Raw genomic sequence first — 13,568 nt, 5'->3', positions numbered from 1 at the left:
GCCAGAGATTCTACCTATTAGGTAACAAATCTGGCAAGATGTTGGCCCGTAAATTGCGGATGCAACATGCTAAAAACAGAATCAAGCTCATCCATACCTCCTCCAATGAGAAGCTCATGAACCCGCGGGACATATCTAATCAATTTGCTAACTATTACTCTCAACTCTACAACTTGTCCCAAGACCCAGAAACCCCCCAACCCACAAATATTTCTATCGCCTCTTTCTTGGACGGACTAAACTTGCCCTCTCTCACTACAAATCACCTAGAGGCCTTGAATGCTCCCTGGACCCACCTCGAAGTTACAAACGCAATTAAGTCCCTACCGCGTGGTAAGGCCCCTGGCCCCGATGGTTACATTAATGATTTCTATGTGACTTTTCGTGACACCCTCACCCCTTACCTTACAGATCTCTTTAACTTCATCTCCTCCTCAGGCTCTCCTCCCAAGGAAATGCTAGAGGCGCAGATTATTACCCTCCCTAAACTCGGAAAGGACCCAGCCCACTGCCACAACTACCGCCCAATAGCTTTACTCAATGGGGACATCAAACTATTTGCTAAGCTTATTGCCGTACGGATTAATGCCCACCTACCCTCGCTGATACACTCGGACCAGACTGGGTTTGTACCTGGGAGGCAGTCTTCTGACAACACACGCAGAGTGTTTAACTTAATTGACTCCTTGCAGGTTAACCAGGGTCTTCTTCTGCTGTCATTGGACGCAGAGAAGGCCTTTGATCGCTTAAATTGGCTATACATGCGCGAAGTCCTTTCTAAATTCGGTTTTAGAGACCGTATCCTATCGTCTATCCTTGCTCTTTATAGCGCACCTTCGGCCCGAGTGTTCAGCAACGGTTTCCTCTCCGACTCCTTTTCTATCTCAAACGGCACTAGACAAGGTTGCCCCCTCTCCCCTTTAATTTTTGTGTTGTCTATCGAACCTCTTGCGTGTAAAATTCGCCAAGACCCCCTCTTTCCTGGAATACAGATTGGCCCCTCCACGCATAAGCTGAGTCTCTTCGCGGATGATGTTCTCCTCTTTGTCTCTGACCCCTCCTCAACCCTACCTCATCTACATGACACACTCGACTCATTTAGTAAAGCGTCCTACTATAAACTTAACACCACAAAAACTGATGCCCTTCCCATTAATCTCGCTAGCTCGTCACCTATATTACACTCTAGATTTCCCTATAACTGGCAAACTGAGTCCATCCGATATCTGGGCATAAATATCCCTGCTGACACCAAGAAAGTTTTTGAGGTAAACCTTCCGTCCCTTCTAAGCTCCCTAAAAGCCCTCACCAAGTCCTGGCTTGCATTCGACATCTCCTGGTTGGGCCGCATGGCAGCCTTCAAAATGACTCTCCTGCCTAAATTAATGTATTTATTTCGTACTATCCCATATACCTTCCCTAAAAAAGAACTTGCTACATGCACTTCAATTATGCTCAAATACATTTGGTCCTCTGGCCCCCCTAAACTGGCCCGCTCCAGAATGATCCTCCCTAAAGCTAAAGGTGGCCTGACTCTTCCGGACTTGAGTCTCTACCACAATGCTTGTAAATTGGCCCAATTAAAACTCCTCTCTGATGCTGACTGTGACTCGAGGTGGGTGGGGCTTGAAAGGTACTATGTCCCGCTCCCTGCTGAGGACCTTTTTCGGATGCCCAAAGCCCTCAGGCCCAAAATCCATTTGCTCCTCCCCTCTACCCAAGCCTCCCTCCTTGTATGGGATTCACTAGCGGCTAAGCTTCCTCATTCCACGTCCCAATTATCATACATCTCCCTGAAGTCGATATCCAAATTGATACCGGATCTGCACCTCCAGCAATGGATTGCCTCTGGTGTGACTAAATTAGGTGATATTCTAGATGGCCAATGCTTGCTACCATTCCCCCAAATACAGAATAAATACTCTATCCCAGGGTCTGAACTTCTCCACTACTATCAAATATGTCATTGGTGGAAAAGTGCCCCCCGCCAGTCGGACCCACACAACGCCCTATCCCTACAAATCTACTCTCGCCTCAACCAGCCACAATCCAGAGGAGACATCACGTTCTGGTACAAAATGCTCCTAGACTTATCCGATATCCCTAAATCAAACGCGCAGAAAAAATGGGAAACTGACCTAGGCTTAACACTTTCAGATGCCCAGTGGAGTAAAATTTTCCTATCCTCCCACTCCATGTCACGTTGCCTAAATCATACTGAAATGCATATAAAGTTGATTCACAGGCTATATTTGACTCCTGACAGACTAAACTCTTTTTGGCCCTCTTGCTCCAAATTCTGCTGGAGGCAGTGTGGAGAAATTGGCCATATCTATCACATATTTTGGTCCTGCCCTTCCATCACTAGCTATTGGAGAGATGTATTTGACTTAATTAAACAAGTTCTAGATATTTCATTGCCCCCCTCTCCCTCAGTGGCACTACTAAACATATTTCCTGATTCCATTCCTCCTCACAAACGTTATGTTTTGGGACACATTTGTATTGCAGCCCGCTCAGCCCTGGCTCAATGCTGGAAACAACCTATGCCTCCCCAAATTGTGAAGGTTATTCAAAAAACCCACTTCAACTACACTATGGAAACAGAATACATCCCATACTCCTATTCAACTTCCTTCCCCCTAGTACGCTGGTCCTACTGGCATGACTTCGTCACTGACGGACAAGGTTCACAATATTTCCCTAAGCCATCCCTCTGCGATCCCCGCCAATTTAGCCTTAATGAGTGAGTCTCGATAGCTCTAAGCAATGTACATTCCCCCAATGCCACATTTCTACTTACCTGACCTTTTGCCCACGAACCACGGAAAGTGGCGGACGCCCGCAACCTATGGTTATTATGTTCGGCACGTATGCCTCCAGCTGTTATCTGTTTCTGCCCATGTCTTTTTATGCTTTGTATTTTATGTCTAACATATGTACTCTGCCAATTTGATTGTATGTTTGCAGAACTCCCCCCCTCCCCCCACACTTGTACCTCCTATCCCCCCTACCCTTTCTCTTTTTTCTGTACCCCCCCCCCCCTATAATTGCATTCAATAAAAATATTGATGTTAAAAAAAAAAAGCAGACCTTGTTTGCATGTTTACGATCTATTGTTGTTGTTGAATAAACTGATTCTTTTTCTACATTTGCAGATTCTTGGGTTTATAAACAGCGCATCGATCAGCCTACACAGGGATAGATTAGCGCTGGTTATCTACTCAGATAGGTGGTCGCATAGCTTGCAACCATTGTTGAGGTCTGAAGAAAAAAAATGCCTTTGATAGGCCAAAAGAATACATGTTTGGACTCAGTCAAAAATACTTTAATGAATCCTTAACTTTTTAGAACCAAGACATTATGTATAAAAAAAACGGTACCACTGTATTTTGGTACACCACAACTTACCAAGTGGAACTCCAAAAATTTAGGAAAGGGTTCATCATGCAACAAAATAACAAGCCTTGCAATTATTTGAGTAATAAAAGAAAAGTGAAAGGTGCTACAGGTGATGACATGGCCGCTTCAGTCACCTGATCTCTGTCCCATTGAGAAACTCTGGGATGAATTCAATAAATTTGTGCAGTGGCTTCAAAGAATACTAAACAATGGAAAGGCATCACTTAAAGAACTTTACTTTAACAAATTATGTGAAGCAGTTCTATCGATGAAAGACCAATTTAACCAGGAATTTATGACATATTACAAAATTATAACTAATGGTAGGCAATATTGCCATGCCTAACATGTCTTTGTAATCCAACTTCTGATGACATTTTCAGGTGAACACACAATCATGCATGCGAAAGTACATTTATTACAATGACAGGAAGATCAATCATATGAATGAATGTGTTCTCAGGGTATATGCGGAGGGAGGCATGTGATATTTATTTAGCTATATTTCTAAAAGGCTTGGAACCAGTTAAATCTGAGTGGGACAGGTGGTTGAGGCCTGGTGATAGGTCACCACCTTATCGATTAGAAGGTAGAGAGAGACATACAGTAGGTGGATGTTTTTATATTGGTGGTCGGATGCGGATGTGAAAGTTCATACAGAGAAGTAAAAAGCTCAGGAATGTTTATTAAAGGGGAGTGGATAATAGAAGAGGCAATGGACCATATTCTGGTTGACTCGCAAAGTTGCGAATTTCACGGTCCAAACGCCACCCGATCCCCCCTCGCACGCAGAGTTTCCCCACACGTATGCGAATGGATGTTTTGCAGCTTGCATGTGAGAAGGAAATCATTCGATGCTTGACTACCATCAAATGATATCTACAGCGCTCGCAGATGTGAGACACCTCTCTGGTGTCTCACGTCTATGAGCACCCTGTGCGGGAAGTGAGTGGGCAGCTGACATACTCTGCCCACCCCATCGACCCATTTACATGGGAGCACCCATGAAATGCTGGGCGTTCCCATGGGCTCAGCCGCCCCAAGCCCGCACTGCTAGGTACAAACGGGACGGCGAACAAGCAGTTCGCTGCGCCCGCTCGCACCAAGTGGCTGCACATGCGCATAAAACTTTATGCGCAGTTGCTCAACAATGGTACCTCACCAATTGAATCAGCCCCTAATATATGGCGCAGGGAAAAGGTAATAAAAAAAAATACCATCCCATATGGTAGCCGCAACTGGCCACAAATTATTTCCCAGTAAGACCTCTTCCTAATTCTAAAAATGAATGTACATAAAAAAAAAAAAAAAATTAAGCATTTATCTAAAAAGGTTCAAGATAGAAAGGAAGAGCGAGCGACCGGAGACCAATAAAAAATAACAGATTCATTGTTAGGAGTAAACAGATTTACATAGAAACATAGAATTTGACGGCAGATCAGAACCATTTGGCCCATCTAGTCTGCCCCTTTTTTTCATATGTTTTTCTATTTGCTACAGTACTTGTACAAACTTCCAGCATGAGTGCTGGGGTTACGAGGCAGCGATCTGCCAGTTGAGCTCAATTCTCAAGAAACTGCAGAGAAAGAAAAGGGAATATGCATTTGAAACGTCTCCATTCTTCCGCTCCTATGGGTAACAACGCTATCCTTTTGTTACCACCTCTAGAGTCATTTCAGTGACTGGCCAACAATAATTAGCACTTTCGGTGACTTCCCTGGAGAGATAAGTAATCCAGACATGCTTGCTGGGTTCTGAACCTGTGCCCCTCTACCAACTGACTGAGAGCACCAGGCCATGTAACACGCTCCGCTATCATTTGCAACAGTAAATGACACGTGAAAGCGCTTTTGCAGTGTTCCTCAGCCTTACCAGGCTGCAGGAGAACAGAAAAGTGAACCAGACATAGTACATGCATTAAGGCTGATACATTATTGAAGATTATGAAGATAATGTAATAGGTTTACAAGGTCCATTAAAATGAAATATATAAGGGGAAATTGTGACTTTACCACAGGACAGGGGAATTCTACAATTCCTGAACACAGAAAAGAGCACTCAGTGTTTTAATTAATAGACTCACAATGTATTGATTTAGCCCAAGGTCTCCGAGTACCACTTGTTACTTGCCATGAGATGCTAATGATCTGTTCTAAAACTTGGAATTGAAGAGCTTGTCAGACATCTCTCACAACCTACGGAGCAAATTGGAGTACAGACGCCCTCAGAAAGTGCTCTCTTGCAGCCAAGACTAGGCCTGTTATTTAGAGGTAAGCGGACCCACGGGAGAGAGAAGTTAATCACACTATGTATGACATCTTCCTCCCATCCGTAGTGTTAATTTGTGCTGTGCTCCTGTAACTCCAACGCAAAGATCACTAGATTGCACAGATCTGAACTCATTTCCTCTTCTACTTATGCTGGTGACAGACAAGAAATAAAGATAAAGCTCCATTTGGCCTCTTGAGGAAAGTAGTCATCCGTGGAACTTTAGCAATTTCAGTACATGGAACATGTAAAACATTCAATTATTATTGATTTACAGTTTCTTATATAGCGCAGCAGATTCCGTTGCGCTTTGCATTCAATTTAAAAATCACGTTTTCTGGCACAGAGAACAAGACCAATGAGTCTGTTTATCGTTATGTTACACTTTTAATCTTACAATCAAATTTAAAAAGGAAACCACTAAACACAAAAAGTTTACTTTCTACTCTACAGCTAGGTACACGCCACAAAAATGGTGAAAGGGATACAACAGACCACTTCATTATGTGATCGGGTTTACGTACAGACTAGTCAATCACACGTTCAGATCCAAATAATTATAGGATATGCCACTAACTCCAAGTGACTTTTTTATACATTTAAATCACTTTTTTACACTCCCCACCTGCTAATATCCGTGCACAAGAGCTTGCTTCCTTCTTCAAGGAAAAGATTGCTAAAATCCAAGATGAAGTGGCATGCTCTTTTTGAGCCAGTGACTTGCTTACTTCCTTTCCTGAGCCCTTTGCCACTTACTCCTCATTTGACCCCACAAGTGAGGATGAAGCATCCACACTCTCATCCTCTTACTTTACTAACTCTCCTCTTGATCCTATACCCTTACAAGTCAGTAAAGCTCTGGCTCCTGTGCTTATCCCAAGCTTAACTAAAATCTGTAACCTCTCTCTCTCTCTACTGGTATCTTTCCTTCTCTGTTCAAGCATGAACGTATTACTCCCATTCTAAAAAAAACACAATTCTGATCCAAACTACCATCCTATCTCTCAGCTCCCATGTCTCTCCAAGCTACTTGAGACTTGCCTACACTCGCCTCACACACTTTAACCCCTACAACTTATTGGACCCACTTCAGTCAGACTTTTGCTCTCAACACTCCACTGAGACAGCACTGACTAAAGTAGTGAAGGATTTGGCCACTGCTAAATCTAAAGGCCATTTCTCACTTCTTATTCTTCTAGATCTCTCAGCTGCCTTTGACACAGTGAACCACTCTCTTCTCATACAAACACTACAATCCCTATGTCTCCAGAACACAGCCCTTTATTGGTTCTCTTCCTACCTATCTAATCGCTCTTTCAGTGTTCGCTTCTCTGATCCTACCTCCTCCTCACTACCTCTGTCCATTGGAGTACCATAAGGCTCAGTCTTAAGTCCTCTGCTTTTCTCAATCTATACCTCCTCACTTGGGAAACTAATCAACTCTTTTGGATTTCATCTGTACGCTGACGATACTCAAACCTATCTATCCTCCTGGATTTGTCACCATTAGTATTGCTCCGTGTCTCTGAATGTCTTTCTGCCATTTCATCTTGGATGTCATCTTGCCACCTCATACTCAACATTTCCAAAACAGAATTAATTATATTCCCACCAGCCAAGAGTAGTTACCAACCTGATATCTCTATAACTGTTGAGAACACAACAGTTAATCCTACTCTACAAGCTTGTTGCCTAGGGGTCATCCTCGACTCTGAACTGTCCTTTTATTCCTCACATTCAATCTGTCTCTAAATCATGTTACATGCATCTAAAAGACATATCCAAAATTTGTCCATACCTTACACAAGACACTGCAAAAACTCTAATCCATGCATTCATTATATCACGCATTGACTATTGCAATGGCCTCCTTACCGGTCTTCCTAAGAAAAGACTCTCACCACTACAATCCATTTTGAATGCAGCTGCTAGGCTGATTTTTCCTGGCTAGACATTCATCGTCTGCTGATCCACTCTGTCAGTCCCTCCATTGGTTGCCTGAATATTACCGCATTCAATATAAAATACTTCTACTTACATACAAAGCCATCACTCTGACTACACCGACTTATATCTCTTTGCTTATCTCAAAATATATCCCCACCCGACCTGTCCGCTCTGCACAAGATCTGCGTCTCTCATCCACACTCATTACTTGCTCCCACTTACACTTGCAGGATTTTTATTGGGCAGCACCCACCTTATGGAATGCCCTTCCATGCACACTAAGACTCTCCTCTAGCCTCCAAACTTTCAAGCGTTCCCTGAAAATTCACCTCTTCAGGCTAGCTTATCATACTCAGGACTCCCACACACACTCCAGTAGCATTCATATCTAATTGCATCCCAACAGGACTGTCTTGTAATCTGATGGGACTGCCATGCTATGGAATTCTATATTTATGCATCCCTCCTGTTATCCCTATAGATTGTAAGCTTGCGAGCAGGGCCCTCCTACCTCTAAAGTTGGTTGGGTACTCTTTACTTAGTTGGGCGCCCACGATCTCCATCGCGGGCGTCGTGGGTAAAGAAATCGCGGTGATCGCGGGCATCGCGGGCAGTACATTAACGGCCGCGACGCGATGCCCGCGATCACCGATAGGGTTCAATGTTAAATTTAGTGCTGCCCGCGATTTTACATTCAATGCTTCAATGGCCGCGATTTGGCCATAGGAATCAATGTTAAATGGGCTACAAAGCCCAAATAGGCACAATTAAAACTTAAATGTCCCCCCAAAAATGTTACGCCACCCCACGATCCAAGCCAACCAGAAGCGTGGCGAGCGCAGCGAGCCCGCGAGGGGCGGCGGTACGCGTCCTCCGACCTTTTCATACCCCCACTATCCACGTCGGCGTGGAGTTGAGAATAGAATAGTGTGGCGAGCGCAGCAAACCACCGAGCCCGAAGCGTGGCGAGCCCCGCGAGGGGACGCGGATACCTTCACAGGTAAACGTGGCCCTACGCGGGCTTCACAGGTATCCACGTCCCCTCGCGGGGCTCGCCACGCTTCGGGCTCGGTGGCTCGCTGCGCTCGCCACACTATTCTATTCTCAACTCCACGCCGACGTGGATAGTGGGGGTATGAAAAGGTCGGAGGACGCGTCACGCCGCCCCTCGCGGGCTCGCTGCGCTCGCCACACTTCGGGTTGGCGTGGATCGTGGGGTGGCGTTACAAATTTGGGGGGACATTTAAGTGTTAACTGTGCCTATTTGGGCTCTGTAGCCCATTTAACATTGATTCCTATGGCCAAATCGCGGCCATTGAAGCATTGAATGTAAAATCGCGGGCAGCACTAAATTTAACATTGAACCTTATGGGAAATCGCGGTGATCGCGGGCATCGCGTCGCGGCCGTTAATGTACTGCCCGCGATCACCGAGATGGGCGCCCAACTAAGTAAAGAGTACCGTTGGTTGATTTCTACCCAGCGTGTTTAATCACTGTTCTTTCCAATTGTAAAGCTCAATGCAATATGCTGCGCTCTATAAGAAACGGTAAATAAATAAATACATAGGTACATGTTTAGTTTCACAGCGGCCGATATATCGGATGCGATATCGACCGATCCGATGCAATTTTTTACCTGTTCATAACCCCACTATCCACTACGCATGGAGTTTATTTTTTATAGTGTGCACAGCTAGCCACCGAGCCCGAAGCGAGGGGACGCGGATTACTGCGCTCGCCACACTATATAAAATCAACTCAATGTGTAGTGGATAGTGAGGTTATGAACAGGTAAAAAATTGCATCGGATCGGCCACCGTGAAACTAAACAAGTACCAATAAATAATATGTTACCGAAATCAGCTCAAAACATTGTGCAACAGGTCGGATCCAACCACCAGAATGATTTGCTCTACACAGGATAATTGGCATTGAGTGCTACATAAACGCAAAGATAATAGGACCAAATCACCTCATTGGCCAAGTTATTGCGGGTGTAGGACACTTGACATCTTTTGCCATATAGTCAAAGTGTTTCAAAACCACACTAAAAACTCAGAAGCAAACACCAAAAGGATGTTCAAAGAGTATTCCACCCTCACTGAGTAATACAACAAAAGGTTGAACTGGAATCACTGTAAACTACAAAGGGTAGTATTCAATGCAGCTGGCGAGGGGGTTAAACAGCGAGGATCACAGGACGGCGAGGATTCCCTCAAACAGCGAGACCCGTGGCTAATGCAGTGAACCCGCTGTATTTAGCCGCGAGTCTCGCTGCTTCTGCAGCCGCATACCCCAATTCCCCCTCGCTCAAAAAACAGAGCGAGGGGGAATTGGCGTTGAATACTGACAGGGTGAGTGGTGACAGCGAGCAGGAAGCCCTGCTCGCTGTCGCCGCTCGCCCATGGCATTGAATACACCCCATAGTGTTATAGTATATAGAAATTTATACCAGGTGTAGGCACCTTATGTAGGTGAAACTGAAAGCAAACAAACCAGTTGGAACAAAATTGGAATAACTGAACATAACCAATGTAAATCAATCCCTCTCATGTGCACTGAACAAGATATTCTCTTACCGTTTCATTACCGAACAGAATGTCAACGTATGGCATGACTTTCATGAGTGGGTCCTTGTAGAACTGGCTGATGAATGGAGCAGACAGGTTCATGGAGAAGATCTTGTTGTGTTCCGAGGACTGAGTGGCCACTTTAAGGATGGATTCAGGGGAGACCGTAAGGAAGAAACCCTGGCAGATGGAAACAATCGATAAATCATTAAAACCATGTAGAAAACAGTTAAGATGTTGGTTTGTGTTTCAGATGAACATTGTTCCAGGAAATAAATAAGATGAGGGCACAAGAAGCAAGAAAGAAAGCTAAAAATTGAAGTCACTGCTTCTAAAGACATCACACTACTATTAATAACTATGTGTTTATTAAGTGTAGCTCATGTATTTGCTAGGTTTTATTCTTCTCCCTCCACACAAGGATGTGCACACATGTGGGAAACTACTAAAGTATCATCTATGGAAAAACACAATGCTACTTTAGACTGGCTGATTTAACAGGAGCATCAATAAATTATTAGTGTTTGCAAACACAGCCAGAGCTCTCTGGCTAACCCTGAGTGCTGTGGAGCAGTGCAAGGGGTTAGGTTTCTGTGCCGTAGACTAAACACGGCAAGGAATTTAAACTGATCATTAATGTCATAGAGGCTTTGTGGTTAGATAATCATCTCAGGCCCTTGTGATCCTCTCCTGGGTGAGGGGTTCCAATTACTCAGCAGACATCCTGAATCCTATGCCCAGAACCTCAGCTACATAGATTTACTTTTAATTTTTAAAAAAAGCATATACTACACAGGACTAGCCAATGAAAATCATTAAATAGATCAAGAGCGGGGTCACCAATAATGGCACCATGTATAAGAGTTGTATTTAAGGTGCGTACACACGTACAGATTTTTCTGTCTGATCTATCTGGTGGGAACAAAAACCAGGAAATGTATGGGAGCAAATAACAAAAAGTTCCACCCAAATGCAAATGAAATCCAAATGAAACCGAAAAATATATATGCTTTGATAAATTTTTTATAGCAGAACGATTAAACAATTTGTCTGACTGATCACTGTCTGTTTTCCAGCGTTTGGGAACAATTTTTTGATTGTCCTTTGCTCCCATACATTTCCAGGTTTTTGTTCCCACCAAATAGATCAGACAGAAAAATCTGTACATGTGTACACACCTTAAAATAGATAAAAAAAGCCACAGTATTTATTTTCACGATAACGTTATTTAAGCAATTTTTACAGGTTTATAACTAAATATAACAAAATCTTTGTCAATAGATGCTTATGTTGATCAGCTAGAAAGCAGTATTAACTCATAAGCCCCTTGCACACGGTGCTATTTTAACAGTAATCGCTGGGGATATGGTCGCTAAGCAACCATATGCCCCTGTGTACAGGTCACTGGGCGTATGCTCCAGCGACCAGCCCTGGGGTGGTCGCTGGTCATAGGAGCATGACCAGCGGCTTCCCCTGGCAGTCAGCAGTTTCCCTGCCTCTTACTCCGGCAGTGTCATTTTAGTGCAGTGGTCAGGGAACTCTGTCCTCATTACCCCAAACAGTGCATGTTTTGCTGTTAACCCAGCAGGTGCACAGGTGTACTAATTACTCAGACACATTTTATAAGGTCCGCAGGTGGAGTTAATTATTTCACTTGTGATACTGGCCCTTATTCTGATCGGTGCGGATATATCCGCGTGCGTTCGGCCCGCCGATGTTTTGTGTCTGCGCATGTGCAGAGGCATCTCTGCGCATGTGCGAGCGGGGCGTACGGCGAAATTCCGCATGATATGTGAACACTCCGAACAGGGGGAGGAGAGGGGCGTGAAGGGCTATTTGGGCTCATTACCATATGCATACGCCCCGCGTTTCATGGGAGTTCCCATGAAAACGCTGGGCGTACGCATGGTAATGCGGCCGTGACGCACGCGTAGGGGGCGGACATATGACATCGCCGGATGTCAGCTGCCCGCCCAGATCTCTGCTTTTGCACGGAAAAATGTCCGTGTGGTCTGAGGTTGCGGGTGCTGGTGGAGCACTCGGTCCTGCATTCGATGGTCTGCGACCATCGAATGATGGGGGAGGTTCCCTTAGATGGAGGAGGCGTATTCCGTGAAAAATACACGTGCGGTCCGTTCGGACAGCTTCTTACCGCATACGGACGGAGTTGGCGATCCGTATGGAAGGCGGGGTTTCGCACGCACGGTCCTGGCCGCATAATCGGCTCCGGCCGCACCGATCAGAATAAGGGCCACTGTGAGGAGACCTGCAAAACTTGCACTGCGTGGGGTAATGAGGACCGAGTTCCCTGACCACTGTTTTAGTGTATAGCCTCTCCTACACATTCCAGGAGAGACTATAATTCTGTACACACAGTGTCCCGTTTTTATCAGCGACCAGAGATCGTTTGCATGTCGTCTAATGTGTACTTTGTTTTAATGTGCAAACAAAGCCGTTACACACTCTGGGAGTGGTCTCATCCAAGATTTAGTCATGTGCTCCAAGGCACACGATGTAGGGAATGTGCGCTAAACAAAACCTTGGGGGGGGGGGGGGGGGGGCGCATGTCAGCGCAAACACTAAGCAACATTATAAATTATATCACACAAAAGGGTCAAAATGAGCTACATCGTTTATAGTATCGCTAGTATCAATGCCATACACTACGCGACTTGGGTCTGATTCCACCCGATTCTGAAGGATCAGGCCGAGAAATCGGGTGAAATAGCCCAAATTGTGTAGCGTATGATATCTGATCCGATGGGGGGTCCCATGCGCATCGACTCAGATCCGGAGGTCGGCCAATCAACGGCCATCCAGTCTTTTGAATAGGATTTTTTTCTATTCTCCCACCACTCGCCGTTCCCCCGGACCCTGCTCTCTGGTTTCCACCTGCCACTACCACGGATCCTGCTCTTCTGGTGCTACCCAGCCTGCAGCTCCCCTGGGTTTCATGTATTAAATCGCATCTGATTTATCACATGTAAAAAACGTCACATCAAGTTCTAAATCTTATCAAGCTCTCCCAGGGAGCTGCCGGGGGAGCTCAGGGGAAGTCGGGCCGACATGTCCTTAGGGCAAGTCGGCCTAATGGGTACTCTTTACTTAGAAGGGCGCCCATCTCGGCCATCTCGGGCATTGAATGCACTAAAAAATCAGGTGCGATGCGACAGACGAGATGCCCGAGATTTCCCATAGGGAACAATGTTAAATGTCTCAATTGACCCGATTTTCCTGTTCAATGCCTCAATTGACCCAATTTTTCCATAGGAAACAATGTTAAATGGGCCACAGAGGCCAAATAGGCACCCTGAAGTGAATAATGGCCACCCGAATTGTTAACGCCACCCCACGATCAACGTCAACCCGAAGCGTGGCGA

General features: G+C 45.1%; 1 protein-coding gene across 3 annotated transcripts in view; it reads right to left on the bottom strand.

Moving 5' to 3' along the window:
• Positions 1-13,568, bottom strand: part of ADK (adenosine kinase) — a 279,777-nt gene that overhangs the window by 34,680 nt on the left and 231,529 nt on the right. For all 3 annotated transcript variants that reach the window (XM_083146206.1, XM_083146208.1, XM_083146207.1), the window contains exon 7: positions 10,198-10,368. In XM_083146206.1, coding sequence (XP_083002332.1) covers positions 10,198-10,368 — 171 coding nt within the window. The remainder of the gene's footprint in view (positions 1-10,197; positions 10,369-13,568) is intronic.

The sequence above is a fragment of the Crinia signifera genome, chromosome 6 (genome assembly GCF_055691185.1).
Source record: "Crinia signifera chromosome 6, ASM5569118v1, whole genome shotgun sequence".
Classification (NCBI taxonomy): domain Eukaryota; kingdom Metazoa; phylum Chordata; class Amphibia; order Anura; family Myobatrachidae; genus Crinia; species Crinia signifera.
Note: the sequence above shows the minus strand (reverse complement) of the source record. Positions and strands in the feature narration are given on the sequence as shown.